This window comes from Xyrauchen texanus, chromosome 3 (assembly GCF_025860055.1).
Source record: "Xyrauchen texanus isolate HMW12.3.18 chromosome 3, RBS_HiC_50CHRs, whole genome shotgun sequence".
In the NCBI taxonomy this organism is placed as follows: Eukaryota; Metazoa; Chordata; class Actinopteri; order Cypriniformes; family Catostomidae; genus Xyrauchen; species Xyrauchen texanus.
The window spans coordinates 7,381,059-7,407,334 of NC_068278.1; the positions used below are offsets into that span (position 1 = coordinate 7,381,059).

The following is a 26,276-nucleotide window of genomic DNA, read 5'->3' on the forward strand; positions in this document are numbered from 1 at the left end:
GTGTGAGAGAGAGCAATCAACATAGAAAAAGCACAAGATAATACAGGAGAGAGGGAGAGAGAGAGGTGCGCAGTACTGCAGCAGTATCTCTCAATGAATGGTCCTCAGGTCTGTCTGCCTGACTAACCAGTGCTGCAGCAGAGAGAGAGAGAGAGAGAGAGAGAGAGTGGGGCATACACTCTCACTCCACTGCTGCAGGACTGCATGAGAGCGACGTGCTTACAAACAGAGATAATATCCCAACCGGTATCCATCACAGAGCCATCACTCGCAGGCTGTTCACAGCACTATGGCACAAGCCGCCAAACATCTTCGCAAGAATAAGGATTTAGAAGCTCTCGCCGAGCAGGAGAGGAAGGAGAAGGAGGAGGAGAAAGCGAGGAAAAGGAGCCGCTCACGGGATAAAAAGCGCAAGGTAGGGAAGAGAGATAAGTTGACAGCGGAAGGAAGGTACATGGGGGAAAGGGAGGGGAACAACAGTAAAGGTATTAATGATGGGACAGCAGCAGTAACACACTGGGCCAAGCACCCTCTGCTGTTAACACGTGCATGGAAGCATGAGGTGCTTCCAAAGAGAGGTCCTGTCAAAGAGTCAAAGATAGGAAAATAGCTCAAAACTAAATTGTCTTGTAATAATCACAATTATGTGGATTTTAATAGTTTATATTTTTATTATTGCATGTTTGATAGTTTAATAAAAAGAATATGATTAAAATATTATGTAGGCTAATAAATTCAGAATTAATTAAAAATGTATAACGGGCAGAAAAAGCAGAGAATGTGTCGATAAGTAATGTACCTACACAATATATACAATATATAGACACTTACTACTATGTATATACTGTATATATATTAGGGCTGTCGATTTAACGCATTAATTCAGTGTGATTAATTATGTAAAAAATAACACGTTAGAAAAATGGCACAATTAATGGTTGCCTCCAGACCACCATGTTTTAGGAGTCTTGATCAGCAGGGGGCAATAAATGCAACTCAGATGGAACAGGCAACGCACAACTGTACAGAAAACAAATCAACCACACGCACTGGGGGTCATGTCTAGAAGGTAACTGACCGATTACCTAAAGTGTCAAGAGACACACTCAGGGCTGGACCGGTAATCTGGCATAACATGCATTTTCCGGTGGGCCGACGCACTTTGGGGCCGATCAGGGGCGGACTGGTCATTGGGAGAACCGAGCAGGCTGGTGGGTCGGCCGTGAAAAGGGCCGAATGGGTTGCGATAAGCTAAAATGAGCCGCTGCGTTATGCAAAATGGACCACAAAACGGAACCGCATTATGCAGAAAAGGACAGCGAACCCCCCCACCCCCCCTCCCCACCGCTTTTGGACCAGTTGCTATGTAAAATCCTGGGCCGATTTCTCTTCCCATTCTAGCCCTGGACACACTGAGTGTATTGTGTTCATTTGGAGTCCTACAGAATCCCAAAAACCCAACCCTAACCTTAATCCTACCACTAAATCTAAACCTAAACCTTAACCTTAGACTCTAGAAAGACTTGGGCTGCCTGGCGGTTACCTTCTACACACAGCCCTCACTGGGTGTTTCTCAATGCTAAGAACAGTATGTTGAGCATTATTAGCATGAGGGTTTGCAAGACAAGTGACACTTTCGTTTCCTACATGTGTTTATTACTTTATTATAATGCTGCCCAAACAGAACAACAAATGCTGATGGAGTAGAACGACTTTTACGAGCTGTCAGACTTATGCGAGCTTACAGCGGGAAACTCCAGCAGAGAAAGATCCTCAAATTAGAGAACCACTGCAAACAAAGCCCGCCAAACGTCCAGCAGCAACCGCCCACTTCAATGACGCACTGTGAATGATGCAATGATGAGTCTCCAATTAAAAAGCACTTCATTCTGAAACTTTTTAGACTTATATGTTACAGGAAAAAACTTTTTTGGCTAGAGTTTGTTGAACTTTTGTTTTGCTTTTCTGCATGGAGATGTGCTGCTGTTTTGACCGTTAGCTCTAACACTTCTAAACCATTTCTACTGCAGAGTTTCATATTACAGCACATTGCTGAAGAGGTTCTTATGTGCTTGGATCTGCGGTGGGGAAGGTCTCTATCTCAATCTCTTTCTCATTTGGTCTCTCTTTCTCAATGTGTTGAATGTTAAAAGTGTTCGGGTTCTTGGCCTGATTGATAATTCATTATGGGTTTTATGCCAAATCTAACGCAAAGAAGAAAATGATCATGTGTAGGCAAAGCAGCAGTTTGTTCCTAATGAAAAAAGGTACTCCCAAATGTACATGTACCTATGGATCTTCTTTTATAAGTCATGCTTTACAGGTTGGAAAAATACAGCCTTAGAGAAAGTCTATAGAATATACTGAGGTCTTTGCATTAGTAAATATAATGCATAATCTGCTTTTAATTGTTAACAAGCAAATTGTTAACCTTTATTTCAGACATATGTTAAATATATATTCTAATCATTATATATATATATATATATATATATATCAAATCATTCTGTACACATATAATGCTAAAATACAAGGTGTTGTGGAGCTTTTGATATACCTGCAGTGGACTGCTTTGTTTATGCCACTTGCAAAAAATTTTCTCGTATCATTTTAATATTAATGGTTACTTCATAAGAGCTCTGAGCCATGCAGGATGCTATAAAAGTCATTTTGAATAACTGGTCAAATGCAGCCAACTATATCAAAATTAAGTCAGAGGATATGTAAAAAGTATTATGTTGCGGGTCAGTGCTAAAGCTGTCCAAATTTGATTCAACATGTTTGGTTTTAAGGATATCTTGTGTTATTTACATAACCTTCCAGCAAAAGCTTCTTAAATAAGAATTCTAAAACCCTCCGCTCTGTCACTCTATGCCCCTCTTTCATAGATGGACACATAGACACTTGTTTTTTCTATCATGGTGAGGACTTTCTGTTGACTCCTATTTTATCTAAGCTGTTATATGATGTTCTATGATCTATACCCTACCTTTACACCCAACCTCCACACAAACATTTCTTGTGTTGTGTGTTTATTAAGGGTTTTTTCCTTGTGGGGACCATTGGTTTCACCCCAACATGTTGATGATATTCAGGTTTTTCTATATTGGCAAAACCTGACCCACACACACAGACACTAAAGTTCACATCTTGGCTCCATGTTTGAATTCCGAAATGTTTTGCTTACAATTACAAATGATTAGATAGTTATGTGTTTATTGTGGCTTTTACAGGCATTGTGCAGTTTTATACAATGCTGGTTTTTGTAGTGAAATATCTGTATGTTAACACACTTGCATATTCAGCATAAAGCTTCTGCAGATTTTGTCCTGTTTTTGATCTAAGTTGTTTGGTGCTGCTCCAGCAATTTTCCAGATTTTTCTTTTCATGCTCCTTAAGCTAATGATTTATATGGAGAATTATTGCATTGTGCCTCCCTTGGGCAAAACATGTTCACCATCTATTTGTCTTGTCTATCACTATATATAGTACACTCCCTCAATTCTTCCACCAACAATGGCACATTATGTTGCAGCACACTAAACACACAACAAGCAGTGTAGTGTAAGATCATTGTGAATTTTAATGTATTATTATGTATTGTCATATCTTGTGCAAACATGCTGTTCAAATTTTCCCTGTGGCCAACAGATGTGCTGGTTTTGAAATCACAGGGCAGTCTCAGGGACACGTCACTGTTGTGACTGCGCCATGAACACATAACTGTTCATAATATAATGTTCTCACTGACATATTCTCTGCAGTCTTTGGATATCATTTTCATCATGTGTTAAACCATAACATGTTTTTATTATACATATAAATATATTAGTTTAGTTACACTGTTACATGGATATTTTACATCTCCCAAAACCACCCCGATCACTTCTCAACCATATAAATGATGTAACAGGCAGAAGACAGAAAAAAGCAACAAAGAGTAATAAAGTATTCCAAATGACTCATGCTGCAGTTTTCTGAAGTCAAAAGGAAAATTCTCTCATCATCAACTCACTTTCATGCCATCCTAGATGTGTTTGACTTTGTTCTGCTGAACACAAAGACAAAGAATATTTCAGATCTGTAGGTCCATACAATGCAATTGACTTCAAAGCTCCAAAAATCACATAAGGGCAGCATAAAAGTAATTCATACTTCTCAAGTGGTCTTCTGAAGCGATGCAATCACTTTCAGTGAGAATCATATCACATTTTCAATCCTTTTTTCCTATAAATCTCAAGTTTCACTTTCACATTCTGAAAAGTGAAAGTGGAGATTTAAAGTAAAGAAGAACTTAAATATTGATCTGTTTCTCACCCACATCTATCATATCGCTTCTGAAGACATGGATTTAACCACTGTAGTCATATGGATTGCTTTTATGTGAGTTTTGGAGCTACAAAGGTCTGGTCACCATTCATTTGCATTATATGGACCTACAGATCTGAAATATATTTCCACAAATCTTTGTTTGTGTTCAGCAGAAGAACGTCACGCACATCTGTGATGGCATGAAAGTGAGTTAATGATGAGAGAATTTAAGTTTTTGGGTTAACTATTTCTTTAAGGTTTGAATCCCTGAAAATCATCCCCTTCACGAGTCTATAGAATATACAAATATTAATGTACATTAAATGTATTCATAAATCTTTTCAGAGACATCACATAAAAACGTAACATTCTCAGAATACAGGAATACTTTAAGAATATATATTCATAAAGGCACAATTGGAAGAATTACTGTATGTTTGACATGTTATTAATATCTGAACCAACAAATTTCTACTAATGGCATCTAAGTGAGTCTTAACAACCAGATAAGCTACAGTATTTTCAACAAATTTCATAAACTTCTTTTTTCAATTAAATGGAGAAGGACGCTAATGTTTTTCTTTATGGAGGCAGAAGGCAGTTTGCAGTAAACTACAATATCTCATCCAACTTCCAAAAAGAGAAACATGCTGCCAATACCTCCAAGACCCAAAAGCAGGGTCATTTGTGAATGTTCAGAATGACAGTACAATAAAATACATTTTATTCTTCTTAAACCATTATTTGATTGGACAGACAAAGTTTAATTTGACACACAATTGGATAAAAAATGCAAATGATCCATATTATCCGTTACATGTATTCCGTTACAGCCCAACCCTGTATACAGACCAAGGGTGACATTTAGTGGTGCTGGCAAAAAGTTGCTATATTTATGTTCGTTATGACAGAGTGTTGAAAATCACAAATGCTGGTAGTCTTATTTGTTTTTCTTTTTCTTTTTTTCTTGGATGCATTTGTTGAAGCAACTATAGTGTGGTTGAAAATAGCCAGCTGGTTCTCACAGGTGTCAGCTAAAATTTTAGGACTTTTAGGATTGCAAGTTCTATAAAGTCTAAAGTTGCTGTTGGACTATCTGTGATGTGCCACAGGTGTTTGCATGTTGCAGTTTTCAATGTTATACTCTGTTCTTTAAAAAAAAAAAAAAGGCCATTACTTCGGAACAGATGCTTGAATAACCTGTTAAAATACATTTTGTTAACTTTGCACAAAGTAGATGGTGTATGAGCTGTTTTCATTGCCATCATATAGACTGGCCACAATAATGAATATTTCAGTACTTCAGTGTTTCCCAACCACTGTGCTTGTCAGGTGTGTCGTGGAAAATGATACAATTCCACAAAATAAATAAATGTATAAATAAAATGTGTTCTGTGGCAGATAAAAGGTTGGGAAACACTGCAGTACTTGATGCTACCTTAAAGGGATAGTTACCCAGATCTGAATAGTTCTGCATCACTTACTCACCCTCATGTTGTTTCAAACCTATATGACTTTACATTATCAGTCACGATTCACTTATTGAACTTATTCACATAACGTGCTAATTTTTAGGGTAAACAATCCCTTTAAAGGTGAATTATGTAATTTCTGCACCACATGTTTTTTACACAGTTTTCCCAAACATGTACCCGTCTGTTATAGTTAGGACAGAAAGGTAGTCCTAAACTTATGCAATTGGTTGAAGCAGAAGTTTAAATGCTGAAGCGGACATCCCTAGTGCTAAATACAGTTTTTCTCGATTGTTTACACACATTTTCTGAAAGAATGCCTCATATTCTCAGAACTCTACACACAAATAAAAAAAACACACACACAATGGGCAAAACCCCTCAATTCTCCTGCAAAATGAAACTTTACATTCAAAACAATGTTATTTCTTCTCAAAATGGTATTTTGTTTTCAAATGACACACACAAACCATCATATGAATAGACATTTATAAGAACCAGTTGAACACTGATGTGGTCAATGTAAAACACTATGATGAATGGAAAACACTTCTCCATTCATCATAATGACTTAGGCCTTTTTTTTTTTCAGTGTTACACTTACTACAGACAGTACGTACATTAGTGTGTTGTAAAATATTTGAGAATATTGTATATATACTCAGAACACACAAATACACGGTAACAAATATATTTTATTTTTCCCACAAAAACAATGTACACAGTGTACATCCCATTCCCAACCAACACAATGTTGTTCATACACTACATACAAAACAACAGAAGAATTTACTGTACACAGTTACAGTAAAAAAAAATATGCAGCATCCTCTCTTCTGTTGCGGTCTGGCCACAGCACCTCATCCACATCACAAGCAATGTTTACCCTGGCCAAGCAGCGGGGGAAATATCACCTAGCATGGCGATTCCAGCCATGAAATGCATCAGCTGCTATATCTCCACATGCTTCCTCCATAGCTTGGAGAAGAGGTATACGCGTTTGTGGATTTCGGTCATATACTTTCCATCTCCAGGCAGAAAAAAATTCCTCAATAGGATTGTAATTATATCTGTATAATTTACTGTATACAGTGTTGAGAGTATGCATCAATTGTGGGACTCACTTGCACACAGTTATATCGCAATTCTTTGACTCTTTCTGAATTGCGTTCAAATGGCACCCTGTAGACCTGCTTCATCCTGAGATGATTTCTGCGCAAGACACGGTCCAGTGTTGATAAGCTTACCCTATCAATATTTTGAAATATGTCATTGTTTTCTATTATTTTTCTTTGTATTTGCTGTAATGTTATGGCGTTGTTTTCTAGGACCGTGTTTATGATTTCAGTTTCCTTTTCAGGAGACAGAACACGTTCCCGACCACCTTGTGTTGGTAATCTTTCAGTTCTGCCAAACAAATAGTAAAATACTGTAAATACAAAGTAGGTATACATTTCCTAAATACTTGAAACATACTTTACAGTATATTTACAGTCCTACAGAACAGTCCACAGGCAATACTGTACTACTGTACTCATTGAGTACTGTATTGATATGCAGTACCACAATTTTCTAGTGAGAGTAGATTTCTTACCTATTCTCATTTCGGAAAGTCCGGATGATGGGTGTACCTGCTCAGATTTGGCTGTACTCTTTGCCCAGCCTGCCTCATTGTTAGACCACGGTTGACCACATGATCAACCAAAGTGGCTCGGATCTCATCAGAGATTACGGTCCTTGGCCTTCCTCATCCTCGTCCTCCCCGTCCTCCTCCTCTTACTCTCACTCCTCTGGCTCTGCCTCTGTTTCCAATGTTGGCATCCATTGCTCCATTGAATAGCTCACCTGTTGCCCTTTTATGCTAAAGCTCTGATTGCTAATTGTAAAACTGTGTGACGGGTGTTTGCCCTTGTGATGAGTCAGTGTGCATATTTGAATGGCAGTGTGCTCCTTGTGAAAACAAGATATTTTCTGCATGAAAATTGTGCCAAAAGCAGGAATTGTGCTTGTAGTTTAGCAGAATTGGTTCAGGGGGTTGGTGAATGAGTTACATGTTGTGGTCATTGTGTCTCAAGTACCAGAATTTGTGTGTAAACAATTGAGAAAAACTGTAAAAGAGCAATATTTTGAAAGCTCCACAGAGCCACAGTGTTTACACTGTTTAGGAGGTTAACATACAAATTGCTTACTTGTAGTTGTCTCGGTGCATTAAGTGGCATCCACATGACTCGCATCGAGGTGTCAGTAGCTTTACCCTCCACATGACCGTCACGGAGGAGCAATGTACTGTATATGGAAAAAAAACTAAAAAACGATTGTTTTGATTGCAGAAAGTAATAAGAGGACTTGTTTACATTAAGGTCTTAAGGTGTTCTTAGTGTTCAATAACTGAGGTCTCTGAATGCTTGGAAAACGATACTGTAAGTATTTAATAAGATATTCAATATCTCTTCATAAATTGACAGTTTTAAAATATTTATTGTGGCTTTGTACTCTAAAAGACATAATTAGTTAACCCTTTAAGCTCTGAATGTGTTTATAAGGTTTCAGTGGCATACCCAAAATTAAACTTGACAAAAAAAACAAAACAAAGATGGTCAAGTGTATGGTATCATTGTAAAGAAAATACTTAAATTTTTAATGATATAGATGTTACATTCTGAGACTCTCAGCCTAAGAAACTGCTGAAAAATTAAAATTAAAATTTTATTTTTTATCTTATTTTTCTTATTTGACATTACATATCTCTGGATGTCAAATATGGTGGCTCCGAAAAACTGCTTTTGTTTTGTTCCCAATCATGTCAACTGTATCTGTGAAAATTGTTTGGTTGATATGACAAAGCAATCAAAAGTTATAGCATTACAAATATAATGTATCAAAGTGTCCAAAAATGTCCACGTGTCCAAAAGACTCTCCGAACCAATAAAACATAAGAACTAATATCAATGCAAACACAACAATAACTAAAGGTTTGCATAACATGCAGACATGACTTTAGTAGTGAGATTTCACAGAATGAGAGTGCCTTTTGTCTCTTTTGAGTCCGCATCGAGTCATTGTGTCATTTACTTGGCACCATCCTCTGGTGGCCATGTGTAACATTGTGCTTCGTGTGGATTATCTAAAGATCTATGCATCTGATTACCTTGTGTGGGGGCTCATTTAAAAATAATGGTATGTGATATTTTATGTTCCGTTTATTTTTCATGAAGTTATAAGTGAAAACGCTGCATATAAGCAACCTCAACATAATGGTCAAAGACATATACTTAGCTATTTCTTGCTATGTCTGCGAGTAAATCAAATAGGATGGTTGTATACTACTCTTTGTGATCTTTCCAATAACATATGATGTTTCTGTCACTGACCTAGCTGAGCTTCACAAACACATCTCAAGAGACCTCACTGCTGATCTCAGTGTCATTATCAATCCTGCAGCAAATATTGCTTACTGTAGCTGATGGACTTGTCAATGATACATAGTCTCATTATGCATAAATCATGCACAGTCATGGGCTGATTATTTTGATATCTGGACAGACAGACAGACAGACAGATAGATAGATAGATCACTGCATCTATATACAGTAGATGTGTGTTCCATTGCAGTTGCTTGTCACTTTGTAAGTGGTCCTGTGGGAGCCTTGCAGACTCATGACTCAGCACACTGAGCATCACTCACTCATATTTATAGCTGAGTGTAGGCATTTTTCAAACTCCACCTTTTCCACCATTTTTAATCAAATAAGGGTATATGCGTGAGATACTGTTGCAGTATCATGGTACAATATGGTAAAACTTTGGTATTTGTATTATATAAAAAGTAGACCTATATCATGCTATTTATTTGGAAGGCTACTCCGAAAAACATGTCCAAAAAAACATGGTGTTGGTTTGGTTTTGGTACTTTAAAGCTCTTTCTTTTAATGTGTTTTGATGCACTTTTATTTTAGAAAGTATCTTTACCTGCAGTACAGCTGTGGTTCTAGAGGGGGGTTCTGTGAGTGTGCCCCCCACTCACAGAACAACCCCACAGAACCAACTCAAACGACTGATTAATTCACACATCAGGCATTACTTAAATTCACAATCCCTGTGCTCGCGAGTCTATGGCCGTGTTCACAATGGCATGTTATCCATACTACACTCACTGTTTTTGCCAAACAGAAACAGTAAAAGTAGAATGATAGTAAGGCATTTAGTACGTGGTCTGTTTGTTCCATGGGGGGCACCACATCACGTCATCGGAACACACGGGGCGCATTTTGTTCAACACAGATTTAACACATACTTATTGGCTCAGTAGATCGGCACCCCGAAGCGATGCTGCCCTAGGCACTCGCCAATGTCACCTAATGGGTTGACCGGCCCTGTACTGAATATCAGTACGCGGTCAGTTCTCGAGCACTCACCTGATTAAAAAATTGGTGTCACGCGTTCAGTAGTCAGGGCACTGATCAGGGAGTCAGCCATTTCTAGGGCTGACCCATTCACAAAATCATTCCAGTACACCCTAAAATTCCCAGAATGCACCCTAAAGACCAGTTAGCATCGTTGCTCACTATGTGTTAACAGTGTTACTAAAGACTTAGTAATTAAATGCAGGTACTTTAAATGTAAGTACAATGCAACAACTTGTATTTGCATTATAAGTACATTGTGTTCAGAGGTGGGTAGTAATTTTGGGGAAAATGTTACTTTTAGAGTAGGTTGAAAAGTGGGTACTTTTTAGTGAGAACTCTTTTAATTGGATATCCTTACTCTTAATCAAGTAATTATTTATGTTAGTACTTTTACTTCTACTTGAGTAATTATGTTCTTTAAGTAATTGTACTTTTACTTGAGTACAGGTTTTGGCTACTCTACCCACCTCTGATTGTATCAAATGATACAAGTACAAGTACAGTATAAAGTAGTTAAATACACCTTATAAAAAGTGGTTCCAAGAATATAAAATATGATGAAAGTACATACCTTCTTCTTCCTCTCTCGTTTCAAGTTTTATGCACTTTGTTCTTCTCCTGATGGGTAGGTTCAAAGCCATGTCTATCTACTACGTTATGTGGCATATGTCCGAAACAGAAATTAAATAATTAATTGTATAACAATTATAATTAGTAGTGCCTGATTTATTTTTGCATGTTCTATAAAAAGTTTTACCATTTTGTTAGCATGAAAAGTAATACCAGTTATACACTATATATAACATCTTCGACAGTATGGGGGCCCCCTGGCGTATTGGGGGTCCTACACAACTTGCCTTATTTGTGTATAAGGAGGACCAGCACAAGGTAACTGGCTCCCCCAGTTGAGCCAGGTTTCTCCCAAGGTTTTTTTTCCTTTTCTAACTAAAATCTTATTAAGTTTTGGGTTCCTTGCAGTCACCTTTTGCTTGCTCACTAGTGGCCTAACTGCAAATAAGTGTTTGTGCAAATTGTAGATGATGACAAGTGTTTAAATTTGAGTGAACTATCCCTTTAAGAAAAGCGGCAATGTCCTTGTACAAATTGCATGCTGTCCTTAGTCAATAAAATATTAGAGAAATGTAATCAAAGCTCAGTTTGACAGCTGACAAGGGAAAAATGGTATTACTGATTGCTTGGATACTGGTCTTGGCATCACATGTGATTATTGGTTTTCTGATGCAATACCTTCCTCTAGAAGACCTTAATGCACTTCAGAATTGATTTGAGAATATATGCTTATATAAATATATTGTGGGTCTACTATATATCTCCCTGCTTTTTGTTCCAGCTCAGATTTTATATTCTACCCACACATTGGTTTTGTTCCAAACAAAAATATAATATTTAATAGCTGAAATATGGGAGTCAAACTGAAAGATTATACCATCTTAATATGCAGAGACAGATATAATTAAGCTTGAAACCGAAAGTGTTACCCTTGTCTGTGGCTATATCAAAACATTGTTCTATTTGTTTGAGCATCCCAAACAGCTCGACACAACAACATTGCATCAACCAATAGACTGAGTTTGGGGTGGGACTAATGGAAGATGGGGGATTGTTGGGGAAACCTGTTTGTAAACAGGTCATTTCTATTCCAATTCTGTTTGGTGATGCTAATGGCATTGAAATAAGACACTTCGGCTTTAAATTGATGATACTTGATCAATCTATTTAACTTAAGTAGGTTTTGGCACTTTAGTATTCTGCATCGTGTCAGTTTCATGCATGTCTTGTTGTATCCATCTCCCCTTCAACCCCCTCTCTCTCCATCTGCCAGAGGACTGTAATCCCTCCTTAGAAATGTTATTCTGATATTCCAACCCTTTTGTAATGCTGTGCAGCAAGAACACAGAGATTAAACTGACCAAAACCGATTGTCTTGGATCTTACACTAACAGGAGGCAGAGACACTGGAAGAGGGGAGCAGAGAATAATGAAGAATTCATCGTTTGGCAACATTTGCATTAGTTTAACACTTTTTAGGGCCACAATAGCTCTATATATGATTGCATTTGATATATTACATTGGTACTGGTAGCTAGATCAATTATTTTAGTTGGCTAAATAAGTTTAGTACTTTAATTACATTAGGTAGCTCATTATTGCAGTGACTTTATTTAAGCTCTATTTTACTTGTATAGGATTGTTGCCAAACATGCTGATCATGCAATCAATTATCCATTAAACAATTAGTCACTTCAACTCTGCAAGTCATACAAGTTTTAGATGGTAAAGCTGTTTTATAACAGCTGGTTTGTTGCTGGTCTACCATCCTTAACTAACTTTACCAAGATGGTCTACAGGGTCTTGTTGATCAGTCTAGACTAGTTTAGACCAGCTAATAATAATAATAATAATAAATGACTAGCTTGGAAAAGCTAGAAAGATAACGCACATAAAAATTATTTAACATCATTGAATCAACCTGAATACATTAGGTCACACAAGCAAAACATATTTTGTTATAATAATTAAGGGTACCACTTTCTACAGTGTAGTTTCAATGCACTGTATGTTTCTTTGGAATAAACTTTAATAGTGTGGATTGGCTAAGTGCTTACAGAACAGATGTGTTTTCAACTGGTTAAGCTGGAATGTTGAGATGTTTTCAGCAGATCGTGTGGAGGTTGGAAGCTCATTCCATGGTTCATCTCTAAGCTCTGTTTTTAGCTTTGAGGTTAACATTAAGTAATAGTTTTACCCATACTCCTAGAGTCTAGTTCTCTTGTCTAAATAACAGTATATGATTTTTCTGTTGCAGTGGTAAATATTGTGTTGTCGCTTTTATTGAATATTTATATATATATATTATACATACTGGATGTTTGCAACTCAAGTCAAGTCAAGTCAAGTGGTTTTTATTGTCGTTTCAACCATATACAGTTAGTACAGTACACAGCAAAATGAGACAACGTTCCTCCAGGACCATGGTGCTACATAAAAACAACAAAGGACCAACACAGGACCACATGAGACAACACAACGAAATAAAATACCTATATAAAAAAACCTACATATACCTATATAAAGTGCACGTGCAAACATGTGCAAAAAGTACTGGGACAGTACAACAAATTTCTGACAATGAACAGGACAATAGACAGTGCAGTGCCGACCAGTACTCAGTAGTGCAAAAGATGACAGTTTCTAAAATGTAAACATAACATACTATGAGATAATGTTCTATGCACATAGCAGTTATTGAGGTAGCAGACAGTTATAAAGTGACAGTAATTAAAGTGCAACTCAGGACACGTGTGTGTCAAACCAGTCTCTGAGTATTGAGGAGTCTGATGGCTTGGGGGAAGAAGCTGTTACACAGTCTGGCCGTGAGGGCCCGAATGCTTCGGTACCTCCCGTCTGGCAAGAGGAGGGTAAAGAGTTTGTGTGAGGGGTGTTTGGGGTCGTCCACAATGCTGGTTGCTTTGCGGATACAATGTTTTTTGTAAATGTCTTTGATGGAGGGAAGAGAGACCCCAATGATCTTCTCAGCTGTCCTCACTATCCTCTGCAGGGCTTTGCGGTCCGAAACGGTGCAAATCCCAAACCAGGCAGTGATGCAGCTGCTCAGGATGCTCTCAATAGTCCCTCTATAGAATGTAGTGAGGATGGGGCTTGGGAGATGTGCTTTCCTCAGCAATCATCATCATATCCTTTTCAGAAACTTACCAAGGAATATTCTATAAATTCTGCCAAAATACTAGTTACAGTTATTGTTACCACTTAAAATGTGTCAATTTTGCACTGTTTAGATCTCATATAATTGTTTTCAAGAATTCATAGAATTAACAATAAATCAAGCATAGTGTCAGTTCTGGCAGTAAGTCACGCTTGTTAGCTGATCATGACGTCTACCAATACAATTCAGACACTTATCAGAGTGATCCTTTTTAAGTCTTCCATTTATTCATTGCCTTAGCTGCATTTCCATTGTATGGATGCAAGCTGCACTTAACCCCCACCTCCATCTTCAGCTCCACTTCATGTATGGCAGCTTTGCTTTAAAATGTTCTCTATTCTGTCTTTTCTGTGCTGTAAGACTTACATTTTTTGCCCGTTTGGAATTCCTATCTTTAATATGTTATTGCGCCTTGATCTTAATTTATCTACTTGATATACAGTATTTTAAGTTCTTCAAGTGCCCATTTAATCTATTTCTCAATTAAGTATTATACCACATTGCACTATCAGAATGTTTAAAAAAATAGAACAATGTTGTAATAATTCTGCTGGATTTGTTCTGCTACCCTTGGGGGTTTTATTCGCTGCACTCCCTGCTCTCATGGATGGGTGAGATGAGAGTTTGCCCAGAACAGAAACCATACTGCTAACACCAACAGATTGGTTTAGTTGTCTATAAATGAAGTATTCATTGAAATATTCAAGTCAAGTATTTATTTGATGTAAGTGGTCCTGACTGAACTGCAGTTACTAGGGTATTTTGGGGGAACTCAGATTACTATGGTGAATTTTTTTAAGGTGTGAATGAAGTCCTCAAAAACAGGACCTTAAACTTTGTAATCACCACAGTAAGGCTAAAGAATGGTTATTGTTTTTTGATGTGTTGCCTATCAATAGACCACGTAATAGCCTACTAGTTGAAGTATTTCTAAGATTTACTTTTATATTCAAAGGTGCTATATATCATATTTTTACTGCATTAAATCCAGCCGCAGCCATGCATTTTAAGTCTAGGCATTTAGTGCGATTCATGCCATTAAGAAATCACAGTTTCACAATGAATAAGTATGAATATAGTATCATACATTATGTGGAAGTCAACTAATAATACCAACTGACATGTTAAAAAACACATCCATGCACAAAAGCCAGAACTTGAAACGACACTTAATGCTCAAGCAATCCTAATTTTGTCTGCAGCATTACTGTGACTCATGACTCAAATTTGATGACTTGCATCTCAACATAATCAAAGAAGACTTGCGACTCGACTTAGACCTTGACAAATGATATGCGACATGACTTGGACTCGAGCCCTCTGACTTGGAAAGACTTTATACCATCTAAAACCAAAGATCAGAGTTGTACATTTATAAATGTGCAACAAATCAACTGTTCATGTCCCCAGAAAACAATTAGTTTGATTTGTAAATCTGCATGTCCATGCTCCACATTCAACCAATCAACTTCCACAAGAGTAGGACCAAGTCTGAAGATTGCACATTCAAGGGCGACACAGCCAAAATTAAGTAAAAAGGTCATTTAATTTGAATATAAGGAGTTCAGTATTGAGGGCAACACAAGGATTGAATCATGCAGAATCTGTGGTTCAAAAATTACAGACTCTTCATCAACAACGTCCAATTTTGTGAGGCATCTGAAAACCCACAGACAGAGGTAAATTGAGATTGTTAACTGTTACACGTCAGCTATGGTTCAGTAGCATTTTACTTATAGTGTTAGCTTGGTAAGTGAATTATTTTGCATGCCTCATTGACGAAACCAGCTAAAAGATGCACTATGGACCAACGGTGGCCACCTGTCCCAATAAATGTGGGATCATCTCATATTTAAAGATGAAATGATGCATCTCGTATTGAATCATTATGGGACACATTTGTCCAGTATTTAAGCTGGTCAGATGGTGTTACGGCAAAATTATTCCAGATCATTAATTTGACATAAATTGGGCCTATGGTGGGTAAGAGGTCATCTAAAAAGTCCTCACATTGTGATAAAACATGCTGATGCTGTTGAGGGTGTAATTACTATAGTAATGAATACTCAGACACTAATTTGGGCAAAGAGCACTAATGACTTCTATAAGACTTGAGGACTTGGGACTTGACTTGGACTTGCCTGTCTTGACTTGGGACTTGCCAGTCTTGACTTAGAACTTGACTTGAGACTTCTATGCAAAGACTAAAAGTATTGTGACTTGCAAAACAATGACTTGGTCCCACCTCTGCATATTACTGCTAAAACCCATTACATGTAGCAAACGTAAATCTTTCTATTGTATACTGTAAAATTCTATGGGTAGGGGAGTGGAATTTCTGCATCACATGGAATTTTCACATCTCAACTAACGGGCTTGACGAGTTGACATTTAAAAACCAGTAGTCATGCAACCCCTATTCACCCGAGGTTGCATCCCTTTAAATTCCCCCTTTGCTTTGCACACTTATATAGTGCAGTGTCAGATGTTAAAGAGGTCATTCACCATGCATAATGTTCAAGACATTAGGACAGGCTCTATAAATTTAATGCTGTTAAGTCAACCCTCTTAGCAGTATTGTGCAGAAAGCTTCTTCCTTTAATTTACTTCCTTTTATTTGGGGGCTTTTTAAAACCAATCGATCGGTAGAGTAGAGACAGGCAATGGTGGAAAGAAAGGGAAATGGATTGGGTAATGCTGTGAGCTCAATAACATGTTAGAGCATGTGCTACTGTATTAGTAACTGTGACACAATATGTTCTTGTATCAACATTGTTCAGAAATCCTTCATCAACATTTCTTCCAAAATGTTAGTGTTTGGCTGGAGTTTGGACTTTAATGTGAAAATTTTCTTCAGATTTTTAGGAATAGTTAATGGTTATGGTTTGTTAGACAGGAATGTTGTTCCTGGACCAAAAGGAAAAACAAGAATTATGTCCCTATAAAATATCTTCTATATTTTCTCTGACTTTATAGCATCATTTAAATATTGCGATCCAAGCTCCTGACTTTTTTAAATGCTGGAAGTATATTCGGCTACACCGCATGTCTGGATGTGTGCCCAGTTATAAAGCTCTTCTCTAACATTTCATTATCATTTAGTTAATTACTGCTGCCATAATCAATAGACAATTTAAATAAATTTCTCTTTGAAAACAAATCTGTTTACCATCTTCTTTCCATTGGCAGTAATATGTAGAATGCAATTTTCTATGTGTATTCAAAGCAGAGAGCACATCATTTTTTTGTTGGATTGGCATGAATAGTGAAATTATATGATTATCTCTCTATCAGGAAGCCCATGTCAACCAACAAATGCATAAAAAAAAAGAAGAAATGCTAGCGTCGCACAGCGTCTTCACTGAATCCTCTCAGATTTCTCCCCTCACACCCCGACTCATCTTCTGGTAACACATGATGCAGGATATGGATTCCCTCAAGGAAAACAGTGTGTCCACTACAGCTGCTGTGTTGGCACTCAGATTCGTCTGCCACTTCTATGAGCTACAAGAGCTTGACACTTAACAATTCTGCCTGCTGCCATGTGTTAAAATATTAAAATAAGTTAAGGGGACTAAACTGACACTGTATCTTCCATATGCTGAGCTGAAGTAATAACTTTCTGTTTCAAGTTTTGCCACTAGTGTTTAGATTAGTGATGGGAAGATCGGATTGTTTTACTGACTTGGATCTTGAGTCTCGTTCAGAAAAATTAACAAATCTTTATTCAAGTAATTTAATTCATTTGAGCAGAATTAAGTTAAAATGTTACATTTTCAATAGCCAATCCCCCCCCCAACACGTGTATTTACGCTAATTTGATTATAGTTCCAATAAGGAAAAAAATTATAATGTAGCCAAGGACAAATTATGAGAAACAGAAAGATTAGTTCACCTCTGGAATCTTCTTGTCCGATATAGCGTATACGTCTGTAATGTGACAAAAGAATGAACGAGTCGGAGTTGAAAGGTGAACTAATAATTTCTGTTCCCCTTCTGTCACTCACTTGACATTGTGACTCATGCTTCCCTCCTTTTATACCCGTATGTGCGGGGGAGGGGCATGCAAATTCTGTTTGCCAATACTCATTGGCCTTTACTCAAAGATAAGAGGTAACTGAGACTCTCAAGAGAGACCCCAAGTGTCACTACATCAACACAATGTCTCGTTCCCTCCATCAGGGAACGGGGGTTACGACTAGGGATGCACCGAAATTAAAATTCTGGGCCGAAACCGAAAATCCAGGATGCACTTGGCCGAAAACCGAAACCGAAACTTTTACCTATTTAAAAAAAAAAAAAAATGTTGTGTATAATTGTATTAATTTTATACTTTTTCATTAATTTCATGAATTTAATGAATCTGAATTGAACAAATACAAACCAATAAAATAAATCACACTTTTATTGAAAGTAACACCAAAATTGGACAAAAAATATATTAAAACTATATTAAATATTATTCTTCTTTCAGTTCTGTAAAAATCTAATTTTACAGATTTTATTAACAATTATCCAAATAATGTAAAGTTTTAGAAAACTATTATATGAAAAACAACAGTCAAGTAATGAACTTAGCTAGCATCTTTCAAAAAGTTTAATATGCAACAGTAATTTTAATTAAAACAAAAGACAGAACACAGAATGGCAGAGGGCCTCTATTCCACTGATCTATATATAACTATAAAATATAATTATATATATATAGATCAGTGCTCTATTCTGTTTCTGTAAACGTATGTACACTTTAAGTGAAAATGATTGTGCAAAACAACAGTGCAAAACAGCAGTAATTGAACTAAATCCAACCTCAACTGTAAACGACAGATGTATCCTCAAGTGAAGAACAAGTGTAATGTAATTGCTATACACATCATATTGGACCGCATTCTATTTAAGAACAAGTGACCGGTTTCTCTTCAAGAACAAAAGTTGCTAAATTTTCTGACAGTTTCTCCTGTCAGAAAGCTCATCAAGAACATGAGATGCTGCACTGAACAGTCTCTCACTCTCTGTGCTGGTGCTTGGGCAGATAAATACCTGTGCGCAATCCGCGCAAGCAAAGGAAAGCGGTCTTTGTTTATGCGACCGTAGTCAAGGGGATTGTCGCTTCTGGCGTAGTTCAGCTAGATACTTCTCAAGTTGTGTTGTAGCAGTGCTAGGTGTGGCACTGCTGTGGATCGGGGCGCTTTCCTGTAGAATCTCTTGCTGTACTCTGTATATATATATATATATATATATATATCTTGAAAGTTCTGCTGAACAAACACTGCAGATCGCAAATTTGATGTCCTTATCAGAAACTTTGAAGAATTTCCACAACGCTGACATGATCGGTCTTTGTTTGGTAGCGCCGTGATAAGGGCTAGATCGATCCAGATTGAAATTAGAGCACTGAGGGGCGGGGCTCATATTTTCGGCCTTTTTTCTCTTTCGGCCGAAAACCGAAAGTGCCATTTTCGGCGGCCGAAATTTCGGTGCATCCCTAGTTACGACAGTAACCGAGACGTTTCCTGTACAGCGCCTATGCGGTTTTAATGTAACAAACAAACAGAGGTTGCTCATTGTACATGCGGGGCCACCACAAAATGAACAAATCTCTCTCTGAGACTACTCGTTCTTCTTCAAAATGAACAAATCGTTCATGAATGACCCATCACTAGTTTAGAATCAATGCGCCTGCTATTGGCTACATACTATATATATATATATATATATATATATATATATATATATGTGTAACTCAGCGACAGTAGGGCAAAAGTCCTCCAGAGTGGCCGAAGCTGGAAGTGTTGTTGAACGTATGGGCTCTTGTGAACTCCAGTTTTCAGGTAAAATGTCCACATGGGGTGCCAAAGTGGGTTGTAAGTCAGACGTTTTAGTTGTAAGAGACGTAATACAGTGAAGAGGATTGCATTATTTCATCAACTCTACCCCAAACCCAAAAAATAAACCTAACCGTCAATGGAGTAAAATGTAATCTTTGAGGGAAAATGCAACCTCTGAATTGTGCTCCCCATTGTTTATGAGATTGCAATTACTTCCTGGTTTCCACATTGGATCCAAACACAGTGCAACATGAACTCAAGAAAATTCACATATATTCTTATGTTAAGTCTGGTTATAACAAACGTAACTTTTCTTACGTTTGCATAGACACCGAAGCATACATTAATGACACATTTACAGCATCTATAACTTTATCGTTTTACGTAAGAACAACTTAAGAGACTTACAAATGTTTATGGATCCTAACTGAATACATGAATATTGAATTCATTGAATTAATCAGTTGATTTTATTGCATTTATAATCAAATATTTTAATTACAGTTTCATTCTGTTTTAAGTTATTTCTGCTGATGTATTCAACTTGTTTCAAATGATTATTTCACTTTAACCAACACTTAACTTTGAAATTGTAAAATAAAAAAAACATTTATTCATTTAATCAATAATCAAGCATTTAATTTTTTATTTAGTTTGAAATGGAACACAAAAGTTTTCAAAATGTGCTGCTGCTCATAAACTAACTACACCATAGAATAAACCACTTATATAAGCAGGCATTGTTTGTGAACCATTAATAATAAGATTCAAGTGTTGCAAATGAACTGTCATTGAAGAATGGTGCAGATAAAAACACTTGGACCGATCGCAAAACAGTAAGTAAGCCATTTCATTCATGCATATTTCAAATGTCATGACTGTTTGATAGTTTATGGTGTTAGTTAACAGTTTTGCTTGAGATGAACAATTTAGTATTTCTGATGCAATGTGTTGGATTTATGTGGAAACCTTGACATTTTTGGTTCATTCTGTTCCGATGCACAATGTTAGCCAACCATAACAGTGGGCGTTTACATTGAAGTTTTAAGGAGGTGCTTAGGCCGAAACCAACATTTCAGGGAGAGGGCCAGAGAGAGGATGGAAAACGTCTAGGTTACGTATGTAACCTCCGTTCCCCGATGGAGGGAACGAGACGTTGTGTCAGAGAAGCGACACTAGGGGTCTCTCTTGAGCGCCGATATTTACCTCTGGACTATGAAAAAAGGCCAATGAGAGTTGGCAACCAGTATTTGCATGTCCCGCCCCCGGACATACGGGTATTTAAGCGGCGCAAATACGGGAGTTCATTCAGGATTTTTCTGAGGAGCCGGAAATGGTCCAGCCACAACAGTGGCTCGGCTCAGCGACGTGGCAGGGGAGACACAACGTCTTTTTTCCCTCCATCGGGGAACGGAGGTTACATACGCGAACAGACGCCACTTTAGAGTGTAGAGATGCCTGGTAGAGGGGGCTCTGGCTTGATTGATTGTATCTATGACGGTCGGTGGTAGGCCGGCTAGCTCTTCCGCATCCCGTCCAAGGGCCAGACGTGGAGGTTCCAGAGGTCTGGGTGCGGGTGCCAGAGCGTGCCCCGTCCCTGAGAAAGAAGGTCCTTCCTCAGGGGAATTCGCCAGGGAAGGGCTGTCGTGAGGAGCGTGAGGTCCGAAAACCAAGTCCGGGTGGGCCAGTAAGGGGCTACCAGAATGACTTGCTCCTCGTCCTCCCTGACCTTGCATAGCACCTGTGCAAGAAGGCTCACTGGGGGAAATGCGTACTTGCGCAGCCCCACCGGCCAGCTGTGTGCCAACGCGTCTGCCCCGAGGGGAGCCTCTGTCCGGGCATACCAGAGCGGGCAGTGGGAGGTTTCTTGGGAGGCAAACAGGTCTACCTGAGCCTTGCCGAACCGGTCCCAAATCAGCTGGACCGACTGGGGGTGGAGCCTCCACTCTCCGCCAGGCAAGCTTTGTCTTGACAGCGCGTCCGCTATCACATTGAGGTTGCCGGGGATGTGAGTGGCGCGCAGTGACTCCAGTCGCTGCTGACTCCAAAGGAGGAGACAACGGGCGAGCTGTGACATGTGGAGGGAGCGTACTCCGCCTTGGCGGTTTATGTAGGCTACGAACGGAAGAAACTTCTGCAGGGCCAGAAAAACAACCAGCAGCTCTAGGCAGTTGATGTGCCAGCGCAGCAGGCCTCGGTTCCACCGGCCTGCGGCTGCGCGCCCGTTGCATACGGCGCCCCAACCCAATTTGGAGGCGTCGGTTGTGACCAGAACGCGTCGGGACACCTGCTGCAAGGGTACTCCTGCCCTTAGAAAGCAGAGGTCTGTCCAGGGTTTGAAGGTTTGGCGGCAGGCAGAGGTAACTTTTACATTGTGCATGCCACGGCGCCATGCTCGTCTCGGGACTCGAGTCCGGAGCCAGTGCTGAAGTGGTCGGCTGTGAGCGGCGCATATGCCCGCGGAACCAATTAAGCCCGGGGAAGCATAGCAGACCTTCTTGCGTCAGGCTCAGACTGGGCGGAGACCCGAAGGTGGCGGCCCAGGCGAGTTATCCGCATCCGGCACTGCTGTTACGCTCTCCGATGCAGCGGTGATGTCATCATCCAATGCCGGGGAGCTCGAGGGACCGGACGGTAGGCTGTTAAGCGGACCGCACCAATCCCGAGCTCGGGGGAAGCAGGCAAGCGTGCCGGGGAGGCGGGAGGTTTTCGAGGGGATTTACCCGGCGAAAGCGTCCCGTTACTCTCCCCAGATCATTCTCAATCGCCCGCGGCGCCTGCCTCAATCCCGTAGGAAGGAAGCGAGGCGCGGGGGGCGGCCGAAATGGCTCTCTCTCACTACAAGAGAAAGCAGAGATCGCAACGCTGCCGCGGTTATGTTCTCACACTGAAAACATAACTCATTAGAGAGAATGCTCATCCCGAGCTCAGACGGAAACAAGCAAGCGTGCCAGGGAGGTGGGGGGTTTCGAGGGGGTTCACCCGGCGAAACGGAGCCCGTCACTGTCCCCAGATCGTTTTCATCGCCCACGGCGCCTGCCTCAATCCCGTAGGAAGGAGGCGAGGCGCGGGGGGCGGCTGAAGCGGCTTTTTCTCACTACAAGAAAAGCCTACGACCGCAATGCTGTCATGGCTATGTTCTCGTACTGAAAACATAGACCATTCATAAAAATGCTGCCTGCGTGTGATCGCAACCCAGGAATGCAAGGCAGTTTTTATGGCCGTCAGAGGTGGGGAGAATCAACGCATCCAGAAACTACACAGAGGCGGAAAATCGTCTTTAAAAAGACGCGTCCTGAGAAGGACGTTCAACGCCGCTGTGTTTTGCTCTTTTAGAGCGAAATTCACTCTTTTAGAATAACTCTTTCGAGTTGTCTGTGCTGTCGAAGCGCCCAGGGGCAAGAATGCACAGCCGTGAACGAATGAGAAAGCCGCTGTCAGATCCAACAGCATGCAGAGCGTCAGAGGATTAAACAGGAACTTGGTGTGTAACTCGCAGCAGACTGCATGCACGACCATCGGCTCCGAAGAAATTTTCTGAATGAACTCCCGTATTTGCGCCGCTTAAATACCCATATGTCCGGGGGCGGGACATGCAAATACTGGTTGCCAACTCTCATTGGCCTTTTTTCATAGTCCAGAGGTGAATATCGGCGCTCAAGAGAGACCCCTAGTGTCGCTTCTCTGACAAAACGTGGAGAGAGCGACAGAAGGGGAATGATAATTTATTACAAAATTAAAAATAGAACCCTTTAATAGAACCCTTTGGGTTAGGGGAAAAACCTAAGTCAACCCTTCGGATAATATTGCACCTAATATAAATCCTAAGTATACTCAATAGTAATAATGATGCTTGCTCTCTTGTTTCTTTCCCTGGTAAATGAACCAGTTTCATCCCTACAAATCTTCTGTGTCCATTTATAGGAGTAGTAGGGATCTCCAGATGGTCCTGGTGATATCTCTGTGCCTCACACTGCTTTTGATCATAGCTAGGCTCTTGCTTACGTCAGACACGCTGTAGCCTCACAGGTGGAGTCATGCTAGCACTGGAGAGATTATGTATCTGTTTCTGGTTGCATGATTGTGTGTGTGTGTGTGTGTGTGTGTTTGTGTGTGAACATTTAATTAGCTGTATCGATGCAAGAAATGATTCATATGGTCAGTCTGCATCAGTGTGTGTGTGATGGACTCTTGATATTAAGAGGCAGGGTCTCCTATTTGCATTTTAATGGTTAAGCCCCCTTCACATGAGAAATGGCTTAAGTAAAAGTATTTAAGTACTGATTTAAATTTACTTAAGTATCAAAAGTACAAGTAAATTACATAAATTACGGAACAGTTCATTAAACCCATGGCAACTTAATTGATTGGTGGTGCTCATCATTTAATCGCCATCATGCCAACCCAGATGTGTATGACTTTCTTTCATCTGCAGAATGCAAACAAAGATTTTTAGAAGAATATTTCAGCTCTATAGGTTAATTCAATACAAGTGAATGGTGGATAGACATTTCAAGTTACAAAAAGCACATTAAGGGAGCATAAAGTTATCCATACTACTAAAGTAGTTAAATTCTGATGTTTTTGGGTGAGAACAAACCAAATTGTAACTAATTATCACTGTTTATCTTGCCATTGCAATCTCTAGGCACGGTCATGATTTCAAGCTTAATTTCTAGCACTTGACGCATGCGCAGAGCACTAGATGATGCTATAGGAAGTGTAATGAAGCTTGAAATCCTGATCGCCAAGGAGACTGCTAATGTCAAGGTTTACAGTCGAAAAAGGAGTTATATTTTGGTCCGTTCAGAGGACATTGGCAAAACCACTCGAGTCTTATGGATTACTCTTTTGCTGCATTTATGTGATTTTTGTAGCTTCAAAGTTCTGGCCACCATTCACTTACATTGAACTGACATACAAAAGAGCAATATTCTTCTGAAAATCGTTTTTTGTTTGTGTTCTGCAGAAAAGAAAGTCATACATACCTTGAATTAAATGAGGGTGAGAAAATGATGAGAGAATTTTCATTTTTAAATTAACTATCCCTTTAATGGTGCATTCAAGTCACATCAGAATTATCATATTTATGGGATGAGTGTAAATGAACAACACAGTCCATAAAAACTGGAACATTGAAGGAGGGAGATGAGTCATATCAGTGACCAGAACAGAGACTTGTGGGGGTGGGCTCTTTTCATTTGGGCCAATATGCACCCAGCAACCACCCAGAACACCCTAGCAATGTGCTGAAACACAGTTAAAACAATTTAACAACAGCATAGCAACAACCTGGCAACCATTTAGAACACCCTGCCAACAGCAGAGCAATGTGCAAAAAACACAGAAAACAACTTAGCAACAGCATAGTAACAACATGGCCACCACATACTGTAGCAATGCGCCAAAACACACAGCAGAGATCACCTTGACAACTGCATAGCATGCCCTAGCAACCATACAGAAAACCTTAGTTACCACATACTGTAGCATAAATGTGCTACAAAGCAAATACATCACTTGAGCAACCACCAGAAAACTAGTTTTGCGTAGGCAAAGACCATTCACATCTTCATAAAATATACAAAGAAATATTGTTGGACATTTTCATGAGCGCTGATAATTGATCATACACCATAACTTGTTTAAATGTAAACGCATGTGATTGACTTTTATATGAACAGGTCTCCTAGTAAGATTGATTGCACATATCTTCATTATTTATCAGCTTTCATAATGTTAAAGCCTAAACTTTTAATTAATTAACAAATTAATTAGTAAAAAAAAAAAAGTTAACTCACACGAGCAGTTTCTTGTCTTCCCCAGTGGAGACAGACGATGGAACACGTAATTTGGTGCGTGCTTCGCTTGTGATTTTGATTCAGATTTGCAAAATGAATCATTCTGACCGCTTTTTGATGTTTTTGTTCAGTTCAAAGGAATCAATTTTAAAAGATTCGACTCAAATGACTCTTTCAACGAATCACACATCATTATCGCTGATCTGCATGCATTTTTACACAGCTGTTATTGTTTTGCAGTGTTCAGTCGCGAAAGTAACGAAAGGTTCTGGAGAAATATCCGAGTAAAAGTATAAATTTTCTCTTCAAAATGTAGTTAAGTGAAAGTAAAAGCCAAAGAAATATTTATACTCAATTAAAACACAAATATTAAAAACTGTACTTAAGTACATTAACGAGGTAATTGTACTTCGTTACTATACACCTCAGGAAGTCATTAGTGGGTGTTCCTAATGCTGTCACTCTTACATTATTGGTGGATAAATATAATATAATTATCGCACCGATATGGGAATTACCGGTGATATTTTCATCGATACTTTGTTGAGAATCTCTGACTGCCTTGAGCATCTTTCCTTCAGGCAGGGATTCAGGCAGCCTCAAAGGCAGCGTGTGTGTGTGTGTGTGCACACACAACATCTCTATGTGAGTGAAATACAAGCGCATGTCGCTCTGTGAGGATTATTTCAGCATCTCTGCACCATGTTACTTTG

General features: G+C 39.1%; 1 protein-coding gene across 1 annotated transcript in view; it reads left to right on the forward strand.

Moving 5' to 3' along the window:
* Positions 1-289: 289 nt before the first annotated feature.
* The window catches only part of LOC127622052 (ankyrin-1-like), a 188,933-nt gene continuing 162,946 nt past the window's right edge, over positions 290-26,276 (forward strand). The window contains exon 1 of the mRNA XM_052095963.1: positions 290-415. Coding sequence (XP_051951923.1) covers positions 290-415 — 126 coding nt within the window. The remainder of the gene's footprint in view (positions 416-26,276) is intronic.